This window comes from Canis lupus, chromosome 2 (assembly GCF_011100685.1).
Source record: "Canis lupus familiaris isolate Mischka breed German Shepherd chromosome 2, alternate assembly UU_Cfam_GSD_1.0, whole genome shotgun sequence".
NCBI classification, from domain to species: domain Eukaryota; kingdom Metazoa; phylum Chordata; class Mammalia; order Carnivora; family Canidae; genus Canis; species Canis lupus.
In genome coordinates, this window is record NC_049223.1 from 41,691,456 (window position 1) to 41,713,582 (window position 22,127).

The following is a 22,127-nucleotide window of genomic DNA, read 5'->3' on the forward strand; positions in this document are numbered from 1 at the left end:
AATAGCATAATAAGATGACTTTTTTAAAAAAGCAATACAATTTTAGACCTCATTAAGGGAAAAACTGTCAAACAAGAGCTGGGAAACCTAATTGTCTCTGCACTGGTCAGGCCCCATCTGGAGAACTGTGTCCAGGCTTGGACCCGTTCCCTAAGAAGATGATGAGCAAGCCAGGATTCTAAACCTGAGTTCATTTAGAGGAAAGGGACTGCAGTGAAGCAAGATCAGGGAACACAGCAATGGAGCAGCACATGAATGGAGTGGGGGTATCAGGGGTATTTTAGTCTTGAGGCAAGAAGACCCATAGGAACCATCTTGAAACATTTAAAGGAAGGCAATTTGTGAAACAAAGAAAAATTTACTTTGTATTGCTCTTTTTGACAAGACCGGGACTGATAAAGGGGAGAAGGCAAATTTTTACTCGGCACAAAGAACTTCCAAAGAGTTAGAGCATAATTTCCTACAATGGTTTGAATGTGAAGTACAGTTCTATCAGTCTCTCCCGTAGGGACATACGGTCCATAGTGACACAGATGGACATTTTTTTTAATAGTTGTGTGTTTTAGTGTGCATTTTTAAATTTTATAGGGTTTCCAATGTTGATATAAAATCTCTTATAGGGGCACCTGGGTGGCTCAGTCGGTTGAGTATCCAACTCTGGTTTTTGGCTCAGGTCATGGTCTCAGGGTCATGAGATCGAGTGCCATGTCGGGCTCCACAATTCTCTCTGTCCCTCTCCTTCTGCCCTTCCCTAGCCCTCTCTGTCTCTCCCTCCCTAATATTAAAAAAAGAAAGAAAGAAAGAAATCTTCCCTTCTAAAAAAAAAATGTTTTGAGTAAAATAAATGAATCAATCTGAACCAAAAATGTGAAGTAACTAACAGGACACATGGCAAAAATCACAGAGATTGTATGCAAATGACTCTAGGTTAGGGATCACTGCAGTAGATTGTGATATTTCATCTTCAGTGGTTTTAAACTTTTATTCCAGGACCTATCTCTTGCTGAGGACATGCCTGTCACATAGTTTTAAACAACTCATGTAGATTTTTTAAAAGATTTTATTTATTTATATTTATTCATGAGGGACACGGAGAGAGAGGCAGAGACATAGGCAGAGAGAGAAGCAGGTTCCATGAAGGGAGCCGATGTGGGACTCGATCCTGGGACCCCAGGATCACACCCTGAGCCAAAGGCAGACACTTAACCACTGAGCCAACCACGCATCCCTGAAGTAGGTATTAATAAAGAGAAAGAGGAAGATAAGAAAAAATAGACAAAGTAAGATAAAGGGGAAAAGGATGAATGACTCAATACTCTAAGAACTTGGCTTGTTTCCCTTTTTTTATTTATTATTTTTAGAGAGGGAACAGGGAGGGGCAGAGAGAGAATCTTAAGCAAGTTCCGCACCCAGCACAGATCCCATGCAGGGCTCCATCTCAGGACCCTGAGATCACACCTGAGCCGAAATCAAGTATCAGACACTTAACTGCCTGAGTTGAGTCATGCAGGTGCCCCTAAAATGTCCATCTTCTTATTTCTGAACCTCCAATATCTCCTCATCCTGGTGGGCAATACCACACAAGCAAGAACTTAGAGATAATTTTCAGATAGTTTACTTAGTTCTCCATTGCCAGTGCCTGCCACTGGGGGGCCACAGAGCATCTTGAGCACCTGTCCCAAAGCTGCCTTCCTTAAGATAATGCTATCACCTCACATCTTCACTTGTTACTCTGTGGACTCTGTGACCCTCCCAGATAACTTCAATACATTTGGCCAAGCTATTTTGCTGCTGTTCTCCACTCCCTCTCCTCTTCCGACCCATTCAGTGATTTCTTGAAAAACTAAATGTCTCCTGATGAATGAAACCCCTTCAACAGAGTACTACAGTAATCTCACCTGCCATGTTTTCTTCTGAGTAAACACATGGTGTCTATTACAGAGAAACTGTTGAATGTAGTTGAAATAATTTGGGTTGTAAAGTTGAAAGTCCTAAACTCTCTTCTTGCTTGTTCTACTTACTTGTTCTGTGATGTTATTAACTTCTTCCTGTTTGAAAGCATTACTGCATTCTACCTATAGAGAGATTTATACTACACATTGTTCTTTTTAATATGTGTGTATGCTTATATCCATATATATTTATATATATATATGTTATAAATAATTGTGTACAATATAAAGCTCTCTACAAACATAAGTCTTTTATTTAGCAGTCGGTGATTTGCTGCCTCATATCTGTTCCCCTATTCATGTTTGTTTCCTTGTCTCCAAAACTGATTTCAAACTTGTCTGACACTGGCTCCATCACTGACACTTTTTTTGTATCCTCTACAGTGTCCAAGATGCTTGATTCACTGAGTCAACTGCTTTATCCCATTCTTGCCACTGTATGTTCCCTTGACCTTCCACCTCATTATTCTCTTCCCGTCCTTTATTCTCAAGCCCTCCTTGATCTCCTGAAAGACTCCTCTTGATTTTTCTAGCATACTATCTCCTATGCAGAGAAATTTGCAATGTTGATATATTTATAAATCGAGAACAGTTTTAGTATAGAAAGAACATGGAAACAATGACAACAGATTTCCCGGAAAACTAATAAATGATGACATCAAAATATATACAGAGAAAGACTCTGACAAATGAAGAAAAAAGAAATGCCTAAAGGCCAGAATCTATCTATCAATGTTTAGTAACACCTGGGCTGGGAGTTACCCAAACTGTTCTCTTGAATATCTAGTTAATGGGCCTATACAGATATATGTTCATATATTATATATATGCTTCATATATAAAAAGTATATGTATGCTTAAATATTCATATATAAAAAGCACTTAAGGTTTAAAAGCATACACACACACACACACACACACACACATATATACAAGTATATATCTTTACATCTCCAGCCGCAGTAGTCAGAGGAGCTGCGGCCATCTCTGCCCATCTGTATGGATGCTCATGCAGAACTGCTCCAGCTTCCTGATCAAGAGAAACAAGCAGACATGCAGCACCCCGCGCAATAACCTGAAGGCTCTCGACTCCTGCTACAACTGGCTGATTTACCACAAGACTGTGGGCATGGAGCCAGCAGCCCAGGGCAGGGATATAGTGGTGATCATGAAGTGGAGATTAGCCAGCAAAAACCTGTCCCCTCCTACATGCAGACCACCATCAACAAGAAGCCCAGGACCACCCTCAGCAGCATCAGACACATGATCCGCAAGAACAAGAACTGCCCAGCTCTGCGCATGGCTGCCATTCACAGAGCCAGGGCCATCCTGCGCAACCAAAAGCCTGGGGTGGTGAGGAGGAAGCAGACCACCCCACCAACAGTTCCTGAGCACCTGTACCCCCAACTCCAAAGCAATAAAGGTGTCAACCACCTTCAATAAAAAGCATATATAATGCGTTTAAACTTTAAGAAACATAAAATTAACAAACTGATTTCAGCCCTGACAAGAAACTTTATTTAAGCTTTCAAAGTAGTTTCCTTATAGTGTGAATTTGCTGGACAAACCAACATGCAACATCAAGTCTGCACAAATGTTTTATTTCTGGTTAATAACTGGCATGCAGGCTTGTACAGAATCTCTTGTAAACTTATACTCTATAATTTTGGCATTCTCAAAGACCAAGCTCTGGATCACCTGATGGGAGTTTCTGTATTTACAAAGCAATGAAGTAGAAAGTATTATATGATTTTACCAAAGTAATATCACCCTATGGGGCCCTGCCTGGGGTGTGGTCAATCAGCATTCTCCCAGAGGCAACCCTCTGCCCTCTCCCTCAAAGCCCCGTTATAATGGGATGAGTTCACACAATTCAAATTACAGCAGGTGTTCTATGAACTAACTTCTTTTTTTTTAATTGTTAGAACTCAAGTTCCTGAGCCATTTCCTTGAACAACAGCCTGAGGAGCTAGTCAAAGTACCTGGAGTAGACATAAAGTCATGAAACATGTCTACTATGGAAGACAAACAGAAACCAGAAAACCTGTTTACTCTGAAAACCAAAAAAAAAAAAAAAAAAAAAAGACTGAGGCCTAAAGTTTCTCAAACTTACAGGCACACTTGAGTCATGAGATGATCTTGTAAAAATGCAGATTCTGATTCAGGAAGTCTGAGACGGGGCTTGAACCGCTGCATCTCTAACAAGCCCCAGGCGATGGCAGGGCTTCAAGCCCTAGGACCGCACTTGGAGCAGCAGAGCCAGAGAATTTAGGTCAGGGTGTCATATAAAGTTTGGCTTTTCCAGTAACTCAGCCAGAGAGCACCCCAGTAATACTATCATAGTTAAGAGGTGATACATGTTTTGTATCATTTTAAACATTTTTGTTTTATACTAGAAATTATGTTTATAGGAGAATACTTTTCTATTGTATCCATTCTTTTTTTAAAAGATTTTTGATTCATGGAGACACAGAGAGAAAGAGAGAGAGGCAGAGACATAGGCAAAGGGTTAAACAGGCTCCCTGTGGGGAACCCAATGTGGGACTGGATCCCGGGACCCCAGGATCACTCCCTGAGCCAAAGGCAGATGCTCAACCACTAAGCCACCCAGGTGCCCTTATTGTATCCATTCTTATCAGGCTCCAAGAGTGGGAATAACACGGTTTACCAGTGTCTGTACATGTCTAAGATGAAGGTTTGGCTCAACTACACCCATAAGCACACATCACAGAAGCAGGGCCCAGAAGCAGAGCTGTCAGCCTCCTGAGCACATCCTCTAAAGCTCCAAAGACCTAATCGGGATAGGAAAGGGCATTCCCACGGTTCTTCAGGTCATTTCATGAACTTGTTCCTAGCATTTTCTGTGAACACCATCGCATCAAGAGTCAGGCCCAAGTAGAACGAAGCACCTTAATTTGAAACTTGTCTTAGGGAAGAGTCTAAGGTGACCGAAGGAACCGTGGATGTCAGAACATGCAGCTCTCAATTTCCTGTCCATTCCTACCCCTGAAATCTTCAACAGGAAAGTAAGGCCTCCTGTAAGAGGCAACAGCCCTGGGAAAAATAAAAATAAAAAATGAAGCAACTAGATGACAAACCTAAGTACAGGTGGGTTTGGGGGGTTTCCTTGTTTGTTTTTGCCTTCTTGGTAGAATTGTCTAATTTAATTGCTACATTCTTGGGACGCCTGGGTGGCTCAGCAGTTGAGCAACTGCCTTCGGCTCAGGGCGTGGTCCTGTGGTCCTGGAATCGAGTCCCACATCCGGCTCCTGCATGGAACCTGCTTCTCCCTCTGCCTATGTCTCTGCCTATCTCTCTGTGTCTCTCATGAATAAATAAAATATTTTTTTAAAATGTTAAATTCCTTATTTATTATAGAATTCACTATTTTTTCCATCTACAGGTTGCAGCGCACTGGTGAACTGTGAAATCATTGTGAGGAGTCAGAACCAGGGCATTTTAAAACTGCCATAAGTATATCAAAATTCAAAGGGGAAGTATTGTTTCATGAAACTTCTCAGTTACATATGTCTGTGTAGTGAGTTAAATTGTAAAGTGCATCTCTTACTGGGGGTCATGATCTAAAATTTGAAAAACACTGGACTATAGTTTGGTTTATGATAGAAGAGGGCTCATTAAGGCCTTCATCGTGTTTAATCTTTTTATTTTTACTATATTTACCTGGCATTGCCTTAATTAGATGAAGTCAGAGTAAGCAGCCCCTTCCTTCACGTATTTCTCTGCCCTTTCCACTGTAAATTCCTAGAACTCATGTAGCAAGTTTAATGCATACATATACCATTAAATTCCTTCGGGCAATACATTCATATTAATAGGCTGCATTCAATCTACACTCTGAACTATTCTGGACTGGCATTTACCCACTGCCCTACATTTAACCAGTTACTGGGATCACTTAATCCACAGCTCGCACCCTACAAGGGCACCATCTTCTGGTGAAATATTTCATCAGAAGAATGTTAAAGAGCTATCAAAAGAGCTCTTTAACAGAGCTCTTTAAAAGAGCTATCCGGATTATTCTAGAAAGATTGCAATGAGCCATCATAAATACATTGAAATTCCTTAGCCCTCTTTATTTTATCCAGGAGTTTCACTCCGTTCCCCATCTATTCCTGAGCAGTGGAAGGAGCTAGTCTGTCCTTCCTGGTTTTCCGTTAAACTGAGCCGGTTTCATGTTTCAGCTCCTCCTTGAATTCCAGCCTGCTGAGACTTCTCTCTAGAATCATCCAAAATGGAGCCTCTTACAGCTTACCCTTTAAGATGTTCAGGGTCGAAAGCAAAGGTATTTGCAGTTTTACTGTCTATGGTTCTATGCACCGTAATGCTATTTCTTCTACAACTAAAATTCCTAAAACCTAAAATCAACAGCTTTTATACCTTTGAAGTGAAAGATGCAAAAGGAAGAACGGTTTCTCTGGAAAAGTTTAAAGGCAAAGTAAGTTGCATCTTCTGATTTTCTTTTCTATTGTTCATGTTCTCTGTGTATTTTAATGGAATCAACTTTTCATTGTTAAAGGGTCGTAAGTTATAATTTAGTCTTCAAAGAAATATTATTACTGTATCACTGTAGCCATCAGAGTTCTCAGAGTATCTACTTCTATTTGATAAACTCTGTGTTCAGGGCCATGCTGAATTAATACTTTAAGTTGTTTAGGAAACTCTTATATTTAGTAATGTGAATATGGAGACATTAAAAAATACTAATTCCATAATCTAGCACCATTAAAAAGCTCTCTTATCTATGTTCTTACTAGCTTTTATTTAAAAGTAAACTGTTGTGCCTGATGCTTATTTGATGGTAGTGATCTTTCAGAGTCTTAACTCATGCATCCACGTTCTGATTTTCAATAAAATTGAATAGGTCTAAAAATACAAAATAACCATCTGCTTCAAAATGATTTAGGATCTTAACCACTTGCAGAATTTTTTTTTTAATCTTTTATTTGCTTCACTTTCCGGTTGGATTTTTTTCTTTTTCCGGGAGGTTACACTAGTTGTAAACGTGGCCAGTGACTGCCAACTCACAGACAGAAATTACTTAGCACTGCAGGAACTGCACAAGGAGTTTGGACCATTCCACTTCAGCGTCCTGGCCTTCCCATGCAATCAGTTCGGGGAATCGGAGCCCCGCCCAAGCAAGAAGTGGTGTCTTTTGCAAGAAATAACTACGGAGCGACATTCCCCATCTTCCACAAGATTAAGATCCTAGGATCTGAAGCGGACCCTGCATTTAGATTTCTTGTTGGTAAATATCCCCCTTGCCTCACCGATTTAATGTTTTTTAATTGCTTTTCATTTTTAAAGCAAATAACCGAGGACCATATTTTTCTATTTCATTTGAGATGTTTTAGTGGGAAAGTTTGATAAAACTATCAGAGCCAGAATCTCATCCTTTGTAATTCTTTAGAAAGTTGTGCTTCCCTGAAGTAATGTTTTAGCTTTATGAATGGCAAAATAAGTCTACTCCAATGTATTTTATTCCTTATGATCATTTTCCTGAAGAATTTTCTTGAAGTATGGTCATGGCCATCTTCACAAAATATCTTTACAAAATAGCACTCGGGGAAATGTCCCTCCTCGTTATTAATGCTACCTATGTCTCATGGATATTGTTGGGCTTATTGGTTAGACACATCTTTGGGGTTAATTTTATGTTGCCTTACTTGTCTGAGATACTATCTTCAAGGATAAGTAATATCTCAGTTCACCAGGTTTTTGCTAAAAGTCAAAACAGAATATAAGGAATTTTTTTGGAGGAGGGAGGTATTACGCTGTTTCTAAAATTAGGCTAGTTACAGAAATCTGTTAAAAGATTTTCCAGGGTTGGTTAGCATAAAGGTAGTCAGGTATAGCAACTGAGGGCATAGGTTTTAGCCGCAGTCTACGTGGCTTCAAAACCCTGCTCTGTTGCTTTTGCTGTGTGGCTTCAGGTACATCACTTAACTCCTCTATGCTTTCTTCCTCATTTGTGAAATGAAACTATCAATAGTGCCTACTTCCTAAGATTGTTTGGAGGATTAAGTGTATTCACAGTAAAAGTAAAGTATTTATATGCTGCTTATACTGTGCCAAACACTATTCTAAAGGACATTCAGGTAATGTCCTCTCATCTGACTTATGCAGATGCTATCCTCGGTCCTATTTTCATGATAGATAATTTGAGTTTTGATAAAACTGTGACCTCAACCAGCAATCAAGTCCAGTAAATCAGCTCATTATGTTCTATAAAATTTAAGTGTGAAATCAGAATCTTTTAAAAACATTATATTTAATTTCTAGGGAAGATTAATATAATGAATAATGCCCTGAGTAGCAACCAGAGTGATGTCTTCCTTCCTTTTATTTCCAAGATACACCGAGGAAAGAAAAGCCAGAGCACGTGTCCTTGTACTCATTTTCAGTTATAGCAGCCAAATATGTGGGCATAATGGTTCCTACCGTCTTCCCCTTATCACTAAAAAAAAAAAAGCTTCTGAAACTCCACCTACCTTGTGTAATCAAAAAAAAGTAACAGTGATGTAAGGTCTCATTGAAGTTAGATGAAGCTCCAGAGACAAAGACTCTGTAATCATAGCCAAATAAAAATTAGATCTTCTAAAACTAGCCAAAATGGACCACTGATCATGTGGTCACAGACAGGACCACTCTGCACGTATGTGCAGGTCCCAGTAAAGAGGGCACCCGGATCAGGAGGCACATAGCAAGGCATGGCTAGATGGGGTGTCTTTTCCTAATTCCCACCGAGATGTTGGGCCAACTAGAGAGAGCTCCACCTTGACGCGGATTATCTTTAGAGACATATTTTCCATTACAGAAAATGGCAGTTTTTCAAAACGACTTTAAGAAGGCTCTAATGTAGTAATATGATGCTCATACTGAGTCACTGAAGTTTGCACTGATCAGAAATATTTTTCTCTAATAATGAAATAAATTCAAATGCTTGGCACAGTACACAGAGTAAAACATATATAAGTAATCAGGCTACTTTTATTTCTTATTTTAAATCTATGCTCCGTCATCGGTTCTTTTTCGAAACCAGCACAAAGCAAAGTATGCCTCCCCACCTTAAACTCCAGGCAGTGTGTTCCTTCTACCTCCTTAGTCACCATTTCTGAAAGAATAGTTTAACACGTGTTATCTTGCTTCCCTGTCTCAATGCCCTTCTCAGATCATTGTGTCTGGCTTTGTGCTCCAGGAGCAAAAGTCCCACGAACCTCACAGGTACCAGTGACTGCCACGCTGGCATCTTCTCTTCTTTTCAGGTTCCTCCTTTCCATCAATCCTCAACGCTGCTGATCCTCAAGACTCTGCCACAATCCACTGGGGCCCTTCTTATTCTACCCTTTTCCCTGACTGAGCCCTCTCTTCTAAGTTCCAAAGCCACACATTCAGCGCCTCCTCTGATTGGATGTCCCATATACACCTGAATCCCTTCCTATACAAAAACGAATTTGTCATCATCCTCCTAAAATCTGCTTGCTTTTCCATAGGAGTAGGAAGGCCTGTGTATCAGTGCTGGTTCTACGACTCACTGGCCATGAGGCCTTGAGTTTAGGACTCCATTTTTCTCATCTGTAAAATGGGGTTAATGATAATCCCCACCTCACAGGGGTTGCTGGAAAGATTAAATGAAAGGATCCATTTAGAGCAATGAGCTCTAGGTACATAGTACCTAGGTACTTCTTTTACTAGGTACATAGTAGACGCACGATACATTTTAACTACAGTTATTTATATTTTTTCGCATGTTAGTCAATAATGCACATCAATTCTGGATAATTAATAAGTGGAAAAAACATCTACATTGCTTACATAAACTTACATAAACTAAGGTATATCAAAAGGACAGCATCATTTCTCAGAATAATATGATTTAACCCTGCATGCTAACCGTTATTAAAATAAACACTTACAGCAGCCCAGGTAGCTCAGCGGTTTAGCACCTGCCTTAGGCTCAGGGCCTGATCCTGGAGACCCGGGATTGAGTCCCACATTGGGCTCCCTGCATGGAGCCTACTTCTCCCTCTGCCTGTGTCTCTGCCTCTCTCTGTCTCTCTCTCTCTCTCTCTCTCATGAGTAAATAAGTAAAATCTTTTTTAAAAAATGAAATAAAATAAACACTTAAGAAATATGATATAGAATTCCTCTCCATTTTTGTCTACATAAAATGTAACAATATTAAAACCCATAAATAGCATTTAATATGAAAAGAGTTCCATACATGACATTACCAAAGACCATTCGAACATCATTTTATCTTTAAAAATGTTAGGGAAGGGGATCCCTGGGTGGCACAGCGGTTTGGCGCCTGCCTTTGGCCCAGGGCGTGATCCTGGAGACCCGGGATCGAATCCCACGTCGGGCTCCCGGTGCATGGAGCCTGCTTCTCCCTCTGCCTGTGTCTCTGCCTCTCTCTCTCTCTCTCTGTGTGATGACTATCATAAATAAATAAAAAATTTAAAAAAAATTAAAAAAAATGTTAGGGAAAAAAATAAAAAATAAAAATAAATAAAAAAATAAAAATGCTGGTAAACTGAAAGTTTTGGGTGACAAGATAAATTTTTTTGTTGTTTAGACTGACAAATCCAAAATAAACCACTTTGTTTCATGATTCCAGATGAGCAGAATCATCAGTGAAGTCACCAAATATACAGAAGTATGGTTACTCAAAGCTTGAGTTTTGCTTTGTTTGGGAATTTTGCCTTTTGTTTTTGACATTCCTAGAACATGATTCTAAAGTTGTCACTTACACAGATACTAACAGAAATGACAATCTTAACAAAGAGTAAAATTATGCTTATGAAAATATATTCTGGTATTTTAGATTCTTCAAAGAAGGAACCAAGGTGGAATTTTTGGAAGTATCTGGTCAACCCTGAGGGACAAGTTGTGAAGTCTTGGAGGCCAGAGGAACCTATTGAAGTCATCAGGCCTGAGATAGCAGCTCTGGTTAGACAAATGATCCTAAGAAAGAAAGACGACCTTTGAACATGGCAGTGAGTCATTCAAATGCAATAATTGGAATATAGACATGTTTGTAGGGGGCTATGGTCTCATCTCAAAGATTCTGACAATTAAATGTGGCACTGAAGGATGGGCTGTTTTGTTTGCTTTTAGGATACCGTGCCAATGAGTGGTAATGAATGTCCCCAGGACAGAGATGTTACCTAAAGCAAAAATAAAGAGTAGCTAAAGAATCAACATGAAATATATTAAATATTTCATTTGAACATACTAAATAATTCAGAATATAGAGTCACCAATGTGCTTCAATTTCCTGTTGTCCACCTTGACATTTTCTAGGATTATACTTGATGGAAATGCCAACACACTAGACCACTGTTTGAATCCAAGCCACTGTATGTGACTGAAATTTCAGGAGTAACTAACTGTAAATGGCTATTTTTATGTAATAAAATACAAAATAAACATTGAAAAATGTAAAATAGAAATTCAAATTCCTATATATTTCTATTTCATGTACAGGATTTTGTTTCTTTTGTTGTTGTTATTGTTTCTTAAGTACAGGTTCATAGTATGTTTTATCTGCCCAAATTGATAAATGACACTTTCCTAATATTTGAAAAAGCCTCCATCACTTTTAATACTTCACTATTATTTTCCAGAAGCAACTCAAATTTTATAAGTAGAATATTAATAGTTGAATCACAGTCTTTATTTCTGAGTGAAAATCTTAGGTGTAAGGAAAAGGCTATGAGTGTTTGATGATTTTATTCAAGTTTTTATGTATTAATTTTGGTTGCTTATGTATTCAGACTGGATCAGCCTTTTAGAAAGAATTCAATGATGCACCATTCTGATGGCTGAAATAGTTAGAATCAACTCCAAGTCATCAATTTCCGAATATAAACAAGCAAGGCTTGCAATCACACTAGTCCTAAACATCAGCGATCACTGAACCCTTTGATAGAGTCACAACATACTTTTTCACCCAAAGTCATAACCTTTAGGTTTTGTCAGTCTAATAAATATTGGCTAACAAAGCAGCCTGCCAAGTTGGTGAAGGCTAATTATTGCCCCATGAAATAGATACTCATTTTATGAATGAGTATCTGTTTATGAATAGTATTCCTATTTATGAATAGGAAGACTGAGGCAAAAGAAAAAAAAAGAATAGAAAAGACAGTATAGCCTATAAAATTTGGCTAAGAAAGAAGGTACTGTCTCAATAGCCATGAGTTAGCTCCCAAATTCTGACCTGATTAATGAAAGTGAAGTTAGCTTTTTATGGTGAAATCAGTAATGCCACCTTAGTATACGGTTCTGTGCGAGTGTTTAAAGTTCTTGGAGAAACCAAAAATATTTCCTGGAACACCTTCTGCTTCAAAGTATATGTCCAACAACCGAGCTCTGAATGTACTTTGCAAGATATGGAGAGGGGGGTAGGGAGCAGGGTACAGTTTCTATTAGAGGCCAAGAAGATTTACAAGCACAATTTCGAGAATGCCAGGTTAGTGTGTTAGCAAACTTGCCTGTACCTCTGACGAGCCATATGACTTTGGGCAAGTCACTTGACTATTTTTAGATTTCCTCATCTATAAATTGAATGAGGTCAGACTGAACAAAGAGCCCCTTCTAGCTCTACAGGTCAATGACCATGCCTAACAAGGCGTCTTAAGCCATCAGGAATGGGATCAGTACTAATCTGAATTGTTTTTGAGGAAATAGAAGCCACTCACAAGCCTATCTGTCCTTCACAATTTTGCCCCAAGAGCATAGAAGCAGTTTGAATTCTGAGCCTCTAAACAAAATGTTCTCAGAGCACCCTTGCCCTATACCCCCACTTCCAACAAGTGCCACAGGATTGCTGTGGTGTTTTCATATGTTCACATTAGGGATATGAGCAGAAGTGTATAATGCCAGCCCTACATGGGCTATGTAGACACCCCACTGTCAGTTTAGCAATGGAGCTGCACTGGGGAACACTAGGATTGTCCTGATGAGTGCAGTTGAGATGTCCATCCTGCCCAAAGTCACTAGTTCTCTCCAAGGCCTATAAAGTGGGTTTTCAGTTATATATCTCCCATCCTGGTTGCTTTATTCAACCTACAGTCTCCCCTATAGTCAAGGCTTGATTCTCTCCCCTCAGCCTTTGGATATGCAGGGCAGGCATGTGGGGATTTGAAAGTGTGCTAAGTAGGTGTACCTCCAGGATTCTGTAACAATCAGGCTCTGTGTGCTAAAACAGGATATGGAGACATTTGCTGAAGTCTTGCTACCCGTAACTCCAATGTCTTATGTGAATTTTGCCAGGTACACAGGTACAGAGAAAAAAATGTAGCTTTCTTGAATTGAGCATATCTTCCCTGTCTCAGCATCAAAAAGCCTGGAAAATAGCCTGCTATTTAAATTGAGGAGTATTACAGAAAATAGCTGCATCACATAAAAAGGTATTCAGTTGCCCTTATGACAAAGGAAGAAAATCAAATGCATTGGCTTGATGTTTGGTTTATTTGGAGGTGGAAAGGAGTACTTTATTCTAACTCCTAATCTTCATCTCATGGCACATATAGCCATAGTGTTGGAGATTGGAATAAATATGAATTTGCCTGAAATATACCCTGAAAGTCATACTTCATTTTTGAAAATACCTAATAATTATAGTGTATCCTTAGTATGTATACACGTACCTATATAGAATTCCTAGTAATTATAGTATATGCAGCATGTACACAGTGGTGGCTGATAAATAACCATTACTTCTCTGGAAGAGGGGTCCCAATTTGCAGCATTTGCCAATTTCCATGGTGTAAGTGCTCCCACATGGCCAACCTCTGTCTACCAATGGTTTAATAACCAATATGCCAAATTTCTGAAAATTTAGCAATCAGTTCTCACAAACCACTGTAAGTTGGCCCCAAAACACGAAAATTCTTAAAAATCAGACTTGATTAGGTTATCATAAGGATTTCCAAAGAAATAAATGTAGAGCAAAAACTTACTATATTAGTATTTATTTTTATTATAAATATTCTGTTTGGTTAGGTCATATGAAAATGCTGAAGGAAGTACATATAGTTACAAAATATGAAAAGTTGCTAACAGTATGCTATCTAATCACAGTAAAATCTAATGTTTTAACTGGATTGTCTACAGGTAATCTCAAGTAGGAAAATACTGCAGAAAAAAAGAAAGAGGAGGAGGAAAACAAAAACTGTTATCTCTCTATATTTTAAATCCATTAACTGTTTCAGAAGACTACCTTGCACAAGCTAAAAAGTCTTGAGTGGTCCGTGTATAATGTATTATGTTCATTAGTGATGTTTCTTTGAAAGAATAATGATATGTTTTTGGGTGTAGCTAATATGGGGACGCTTTTGTCCATGTTTATTCCTCACCTGGAGTTCATCTTCCCCATGGAATAGTAACAGTCTAATAGCTGTCATGCTTAGAAAGTAACACACCACACTGTTCCCCCCCCCCCTTCTCTTCCTTCCTCTTGCTGAACTTTCAAGGCCATACCGAAGCATTCTTTTGGGGTGGGAGGAGCAGGGATGAATGAAGAGTAGTTTGGCATCCCAAGTGTGGATCCCTCCCTTTCCTTCCCTCTTACTCCTATGGAAACATTCTTCTTTTGAATTTAAATATTCATTCTCCCTTACCCACTGATCTCCTTAATTTATCTTTATTGCATTCCATTCTTTCTCTCCTTTCTCATCATCTCAGTAATATGGAACAGAAGAAGAACTTTAAATATGTATTGCTCCTTGAGTATAAATGTTAGCATTTTATGTCTTGTTCTTTAGTTTAAAAAAATTAAAACACAAAGGCCAAGCCTTCTAAGTTTAGTAGGTTTTATTTTATCAACAGGTCAGTGACCTTCCATAAAAAATAACATGTTGAAATTTAACCTTTTAAGAAAAAACAAGATAACATTATTTACATGGAAGGGATCCTTAAATACAAAAAAAAAAAATGCTGAAAATGGAATGATAATGGTCAAGAACAAAAAGAGAATGAGACGTCAAAGTAGCAAAATGCATACACAATCAAATTATAGGCAACTATTTCTCACGGTTTAAATGTTTGAACTTAAATAAGAATAAAAATTCCTTTTTTTTTAAGATTTTATTTATTCATGAGAGAGAGGCAGAGACACAGAGGGAGAAGCAGGCTCCCTGTGGGGAGCCCGATGCGGAACTCGATCCCAGGACCCCAGGATTACGACATGAGCCAAAGGCAGACGCTCAACCACTGAGCCACCCAGGTGCCCCAAGAACAAAAATTCTTATATCATTTATAATCCAGTACAGTAGACTGTAATATATTTCTCATATCTCACTTAGAATATAACTAATTGACCAAAGTCAGTTCCATGAATTTGCTGCCAATGTCCACATGAGAACATGTTTGACACTGTGTGTCTGGGACCCACCACATACCTGACACTGTTGCATGGGCCAAAGTAGCCTCCAAAGGAATCAGAAAATAGTAAAAAGCATACTGTACAGCCAATTCTTCCCACTTCACAAGCTAAATCTCAAGCTGTACTCCAAATATTTTATGAGTCTTTGACTTCACAGAAAATGAAGAAAAAACTGAGGCAAATCCTCCAAAGGATTCAACCCCACCCCCCACCCCACCCTAAATTTTCCAGTTTTCTTGATATTTGAAGTGGAAATGTTTGAGTTGGCTGACTCATCTCCCTTGAGCTGGTACATACACATGATTATAGAGACCTGCTCTAATGTCATATTAAGGAACTCATTATCTAGAGAGAATACTCAATACTTAGTTGAAAACTTGGGGAAACATTTTAGGCTTTCCATTACAAATTGCCATTGTGTTCTAAATTTTATGCTAAAAATAAATACATAATTTCACAAATACTTTCATACTGTGTCCCCGGGCTTCCAAAAATATTACCTGGGAATTTTTTTAAGAATCAATTGTATTGGTTTCTTCACCATTTATGAAGCTGTCTGTTGTATTATTATTGGGTAACTGAATAGTAATTACAAGTATTATGGTAACTAGTGCCCTGGTTCATAGCAAAAAGTATACACATACATGCATGCATACACACACGAAATACAGAATTATACACTGATGTTCATTGTATATGCAATAAGATAGCAGTTGCATGTTAGCTGATGCCATTCATATATTCAACCAGCTAACAATACACTGCCAACCCATCACACACGGGTAAGTAGTGCAGCCTGTTAATGAGAAGAATTTGTCCAGAAGCAAGTGGCAGGGTAGTGGTGGCTGCCAGATTGACCCAAAGCAGCCAGCTAACAATACACTGCCTACCTGACTCAGGTCACGGCTACGTTTCATGGCCCATGAAGTCACTGAAGCTACATTTGCCATATGAAACACAGTGGCAGAAATGTACTCTTAATAGTCACGCAAAAGAAAACATAAACCAAACCTGTCCCTCCAAAATGGTTATAAAAAATAAAAACAACACTTTTAAATCTCCTCAAAAACCTAAAAAGGAAAACTTTCAGAATACTTGCACTTAGCTGTTCTAAAGTAAATATCAAAATACGGTATTGTAGTACAAGTGAATTAACAGAGTTGTACTTGACTGTAGCTTTTCCAAGTATCTCTATTTACTGACCAAAAGACCAGCTGTATTAGGCAACAAAATATCTTTTAGGAGTCATGGCAACACATAAGCTGGGCAAAAAACAAAACTGCTGCTATTTTGGAGGGAAAAGATCAATATTTAAGCATTTAGGGAATCTAAGGAGTTAACACTGTCATTCATTGCCTCTCACTATAAATAACCTCAGTCACTGTATTCTGAAAGGGCCCTAATGTGTTTGATTTATTGCGTCACCACCGAAATGCTGAAAAATCTAAGAAGATTAAGAAAAATCTGTGAGAATGTTGATAGGCTTGAAACTAGAGTCTATGAATAAAGTTTAAAGGAATAAGAACAATTTCGTGCAGAGAGAAGCAAAGTGAATGGTGATTATGATAGATTTAAAGTATATGAGGGCCGTTTATGTGGGAAAAATAAGCAAAAGTCGTCTAGATATATTTTTTTACACTGATTTCAAGAGAAGCCACAGAAAGGCCTGAGGCTTTCAAGGAGAAAAAGCACTACATTGCGTCAACTATAAATTGCTAACGCAACAGATGATGGTCGATTATGCCACTTCTCCGACTGTCCACAAGATGGCACCATTTTCATTTCTTTTGGGGGCGAGCTTGTAAACGCAACAGAGCTACCTGACACGACACATCCATGCTTCATCCTTTTCTGTTGAGCCAAAAACCGGAAAGCACCTTTGATATACAAATGATTACCATTGTCAGGGATCTTCAATTTCTTACAGAAACAGAGGGTGGGGGGGTGTATGATTAGACTCTGCAGTTAGTGACATCCTAGGAGATTGATATTTTTTAAATTTTCATACCTTCAGACCAGGCTGTACTTTCAACAAGTATCTTCTTTAGGAGGAATTACTTTGCTCAAGATGAGAATTAAGAGAACGAGAGCAAGCAGTAGACACTCACCTTGGGAGAACCTGGACTTCTCTTCTGCCTCAGGTCTTTGGCGAGCACCCGCATGACGTTCTCCTTTGAAAACATAGGTAACAAAAGGAGAGAAAGACTATTAAAAAAAAAAAAAAAAAAACCCACAGCAGTGTTAAGTGTGGAACGTCTCTAGAGATCTTCAGCTTGTCCAACTACACCTAACTCTCTCTCTTTAGCAAGCGGGCACCTCCAGAAAACTGCTCCAATTACACATCTCGAGATGACGGGTCGGGGAGGTCCTGATCCTAAACAGGTTACTACGAGAAGCCGCCTTGGGGCGCTGGGGCTGGGAACAAGAGGACGGCACCCACTCACCCACAGCATCTCGTCCTCCGTGCGGACCCTCCGCCGGGCCGTGCGCTCCAGTTTCCACTCCATCTCGGGGGGACGTGCCCCCTGCCGGGACTTTGGCCTCGCCTCGATTGGCCCCCGGTTTCCCCCCAGATCCAAGCCACCCCTGGCAGCGAGCGAATCGTCCACCCTCTAGAATCTCATCCCGCACCCCACCCCCACCCCCACCCCTCAGAACCACCACCTTCCACCCTGAACCCCCGATTCCTGCCACTGCTCCCCAGACAGCGTTCCCCAGGGTCCGGTTTAAAAAGCCGGCGAGGCGGCCGCGGGAGCGGGAATCCCCCTCTCCCGCTCCTCATTGGCCAGCGCGGCGGTGACGTCAGAGCCCGGGAGGGATTCCCCCGCGCGCCGCCGCCCGCCGCCGGCTCTTTGTCGGCCGCGGCGCGCACAGAAGCGCCAAGCTTTGCCGCGGGCCGTGGCGGGCCTGAGCTGGGCTGGGCGCCCACGGCTGTCCCCGCAGCAGGACAGGAGGGGGTTGGCGGGCGGAGAAGCGGGTTCTGTAAATTCACCTTCTTTCCATTTTCAAGGGGGGGGGGGGGGAGGTTTCGTTGTAACGAGGCCTTCTCTCTATGGGTAATGTTCACCGTCTGTGTAAGCCACTGATTTTAGACGTGTTCTCCCAACGTGTTCATCAGCTCTTGCTCCATTTTTCAAATAGGAAAACGTGGCAAAAAAAAAAAAAAAAAGGAAAACGTGGCAAGATTGCTGTGCTGATGATAAGGGGGGCCACTGACGTTTCTCCTAGAAGTTCTTCTGTGCAGTAGCCATGTCCCTCCCTTGAGCTGCTGAGCCGCCTTCCCAACCAAGAGGTTGGTTGGAGGGCGAGGTGAAAGCGCGGGTGAACGCTGGTGACAGGGAGCACCGCATGCGTAGTGAGGAGTCAGCAGGAAAGCTGAGCAGACTGAGGCCTAAGGAATAAAGGAGAGGATGATATTGGGGGCTAAGGGAGGGGTTTAGAGGGGAATGACAGGGAGCCAGATGGGCTGGGCAGCCTTAGCAGCCCCACCTGAGCCGCCAGGGAGGCTGGCTGCGCCATATGGCAGGAGGAGAAACTGTCTGGGGAACCTGTGGCAGACTGGAGACCAGCTTTTCCCTCTCAGCAGCCTCCTCTCTACCTCCCATTTGACACCGGATTGCTTCTGCTTTAATGCAACATGTGGGTTTGTGCATTTTCCCTGCGAAAGGACTCATAGATATCAGATACTCAAAAGGTCAGTGATTTAAAAAGTAAAAACACTAAACTTACTCTCCCCCATCTTCCTTCTAACTGAACACAAAGAAAATTGGCATCGAGGCTGAGACCCAATCTTGAACCAGTTTTCCATCTGCGATGATAAAAGTTAGGGAGAATGCTGCACAGGGTAACTGAAACAAATGAGATCTATCAAAAGCTTGATAGCCGAATAACCCATGAAAAAGATCTATAAATTTCACCCACAAGAGTTTTATCTTCCTTGCAGTGCTTTCAACTTCCAGTAAATCCTTTCAGCAAACACTGAGGCTAAATAAAGTGAAATTTTGACTGAGAGTCAAATGTATTGTTAATTCAAATATCAGTTTTGCAAGTGCCAGCTAAAATAAGCGGCATATTGGAAATAATATGGAAGACTTTTTGTCCTACTTTTAATTATCATTTTACATGTACCATTTATGAAAATGGGCACAAACACAGGAGTAATAAAAACCAATTCAATTAATGAACTTGTAAGCCCATGTAAACTGTGATTTTGGAATCCATGTCCTTACAAGTACTGAGAATAGTGAAATACTCTTAGAATTCAATTATTTGTAATACATTCATAAATTCCATTTTAGCCACTAATTCCAAAGCATATTATACAGCCTCCAAATGCCTTTTTGCCCCTAGATTAAAGCAGAAAAGTAAAAGCCTTTTCCTTTAAAAAGTTATTGTGTATTTAAATAATCAGACTGAAATTTAACAGGAATGATGAAAATAGAAAAAAAATCACCATTGGCAAACACCACGGGACTAACTGTTGCAGTCAAGAATCTGAATAAACTGGTATGCATATAATGAGGGTGTTTGCCTCCTATGATTCAGTGCAAAAAAGGAAAATCACAACTTTTCATTGGACAGAACTGGCAGCCACCACCTCAACCAAGTATTAAATCAACTTCACCATTAATGACACATTGACATCCTCTGCATTAGGATGACAGACCGGCAGTGAGAAAGGTACAACATAACTTCTGTGACATTTTTGCCCAAAAAAATGCATAACCAGAATTTAATAATGAAAAAATGCTAAACAAACCAAAGGACAGTCACAAAATAATTGGCGAGTAGTACTCTTCAAAAGTGTCATTATGAAAAAGAGAGAAACTATCACAGATCAGAAGTTATCTATGTAAATATGACAAATGCATTTGAATTTGAATCCTGGATTGAATTGAGTCCTGGATTGAATCCTGGACTAGAAAGGGGGGGGGGGATACATTTGTTGGATAATTGTAGAAATTTAAATACTATCTGTAGATTAGTTAACAGAGTAGTAAGAATGCTAATTTCCTTATTATCATCGTGCTATAGTTGTGTTAAATGTTAACATCTGGGGAAGCTGTGTGAAGGATATAGTGGAATTATTTCTACCATCTCGGTGACATTTTTCTAAGTCAAATTATGTCAAAATACAACTTAAAATATATTAATCTCATATCATGTGGTTATATGAATAGAAACATTATGACACAACTTTTTAGAAGAAGAAATATCCTGTGAACATTTTATCTAAATTGTTATCAAATACGGTTTAGGAATTATGTCTAATTTATATGTTTATGTGCCTGGTTGAGTCACTATCTTCAAAATGTTCCCTCTTTGCGCCGAGGGGATTTTGCAGGCAGATCTGAGATATGGCCCAGGGCGGCGGGGAAGACTCCCCGGCAAAGCCCAAGGCCAACTGGAAGGATTTGGAGTAAGGAGGTGAGGGGGGCGAGGGTGGAGGCAGCGAGAAGGGAGAAAGGCGAACACGACAACGCTTTTCTGGATTCGCATCTTGCCGGGGCCCCGAGGGCCTGCGAGGCCCCTACCGACGGGAAGCAAGAGGGTATCCAAGCTTCCCAAATGCAGATTTTCTTTTTCAATTACATCATCACATTTTCTCTCTAAATAATAATGTTAACTATCCCAGAGAGAGACAACGAACAAAGTCAGCTCCCTTTATCCGTCCTCCCAGCGAAGTCCTTTCCCCAGAGCTCCGCCAGGCCATTGCCCGGTTCATTTACATCCCAAAGTGGGGACCCGGACTCCGGCGCGGTGACTGGGATCTTACTGTACTAAGCATTTTGCAACTGGCTTTCTCTGCTTCACTGCATCCTGTTGCAAACCTGAGGGCGGCCCCATTCCCAACTCCAACTGTCGGTCGGTGGGTCCGCCCCCCCCCCCCCCCCGCTCCCCCAGCTCGCGCTCCCCCGCCCCGCCCCGCCCCGCCCCGCCCCGCCGCCCGCCTACTGGGCGACCCGGGCCGTTGCCCCGCGCTGCAACCGTCCCCGGGGCGCGTGCCCGCCGGGGGGGGCTGGGGGGCGGGAGGAGCGCCGCTCCCGGCGGGATCAATCCAGCCCCCGCCCACGTGGGAGAGGGCAAGACTGGGTGCTGGGGAGACAGTTCGGGGTGTCTGCCCCCTGGGAGAGTCAGGAAGTTAGCCGCGAAGTCTGGGGAAGGAAAGGCAAGGGGACCTTGGCGATCCGGACTGATCAGCTGAGCCTGTCTGCCCCCGCCCCAGAATATATCATCTATAGCTCAGAATAGCGCCTGGGAAGGAAGGAAGGAAGGAAGGAAGGAAGGAAGGAAGGAAGGAAGGAAGGAAGGAAGGAAGGAAGGAAGGAAGGAAGGAAGGAAGGAAGGAGGGAGGGAGGGAGGGAGGGAGGGAGGGAGGGAGGGAGGGAGGGAGGGAGGAGGAGGGAGGGAGGGAGGGAGTCAGTCAGTCCCTTGTAATTCAGACTATCAGCAGGACTCAGAAAGTCAACCTGTAAAGGTTCTAGCCAAGTAAAAGCCTCCGTCGGAAGAGCAGTCTATCAAATACCACCTCGCCTCTGGTTAAGTTACATCGACTCGTTATTTCTTCAGTTATAAGTCAGTTATGTACATGGCATATTTTTACATTATAAATGCAAGGTCTGTCCTTTAAGATCTATTGCTCCAACCGTATCCCAATTAAGGAAGATGAAGGGTAAAATTTGCCCAGACATCAGCAGATCACCTCCAACTACTTATTTTCTTTAATTTTTCCCTTCTCTTTCTGCATAGGGTAGCTCTGGCATAGA

The 22,127-nt window shown here is 40.9% G+C and overlaps 2 protein-coding genes, 2 non-coding genes and 1 pseudogene across 17 annotated transcripts in view; 2 read left to right on the forward strand and 3 right to left on the reverse strand.

Moving 5' to 3' along the window:
* Positions 1-21,243, reverse strand: part of CDC20B (cell division cycle 20B) — a 49,323-nt gene extending 28,080 nt beyond the window's left edge. For 9 of the 14 annotated variants that reach the window (XM_038530595.1, XM_038530587.1, XM_038530594.1 and 6 more), the window contains exons 1-2: positions 17,805-17,970; positions 17,469-17,531 (exon numbers count right to left, since the gene is read on the reverse strand). In XM_038530595.1, the coding sequence (XP_038386523.1) occupies positions 17,469-17,531; positions 17,805-17,867 (126 nt within the window). In that variant the 5' untranslated portion in view covers positions 17,868-17,970. The other 5 variants (XM_038530589.1, XM_038530591.1, XM_038530592.1 and 2 more) reach the window with 5 other exon arrangements.
* Positions 2,956-3,395, forward strand: LOC119876095 (annotated as a pseudogene).
* GPX8 (glutathione peroxidase 8 (putative)) lies at positions 6,199-11,415 on the forward strand. The gene is given in 4 exon segments (NM_001252323.1): positions 6,199-6,408; positions 6,958-7,111; positions 7,114-7,218; positions 10,798-11,415. Coding segments are annotated over 4 exon segments (627 nt in total). The 5' UTR covers positions 6,199-6,204; the 3' UTR covers positions 10,962-11,415.
* On the reverse strand, positions 16,052-16,142 carry MIR449A (microRNA mir-449a). The gene has a single exon (NR_049215.1). It is a non-coding gene; the product is annotated as a microRNA mir-449a (primary transcript).
* MIR449B (microRNA mir-449b) lies at positions 16,152-16,280 on the reverse strand. Its single transcript, NR_128867.1, has one exon. It is a non-coding gene; the product is annotated as a microRNA mir-449b (primary transcript).
* Positions 21,244-22,127: the final 884 nt, after the last annotated feature.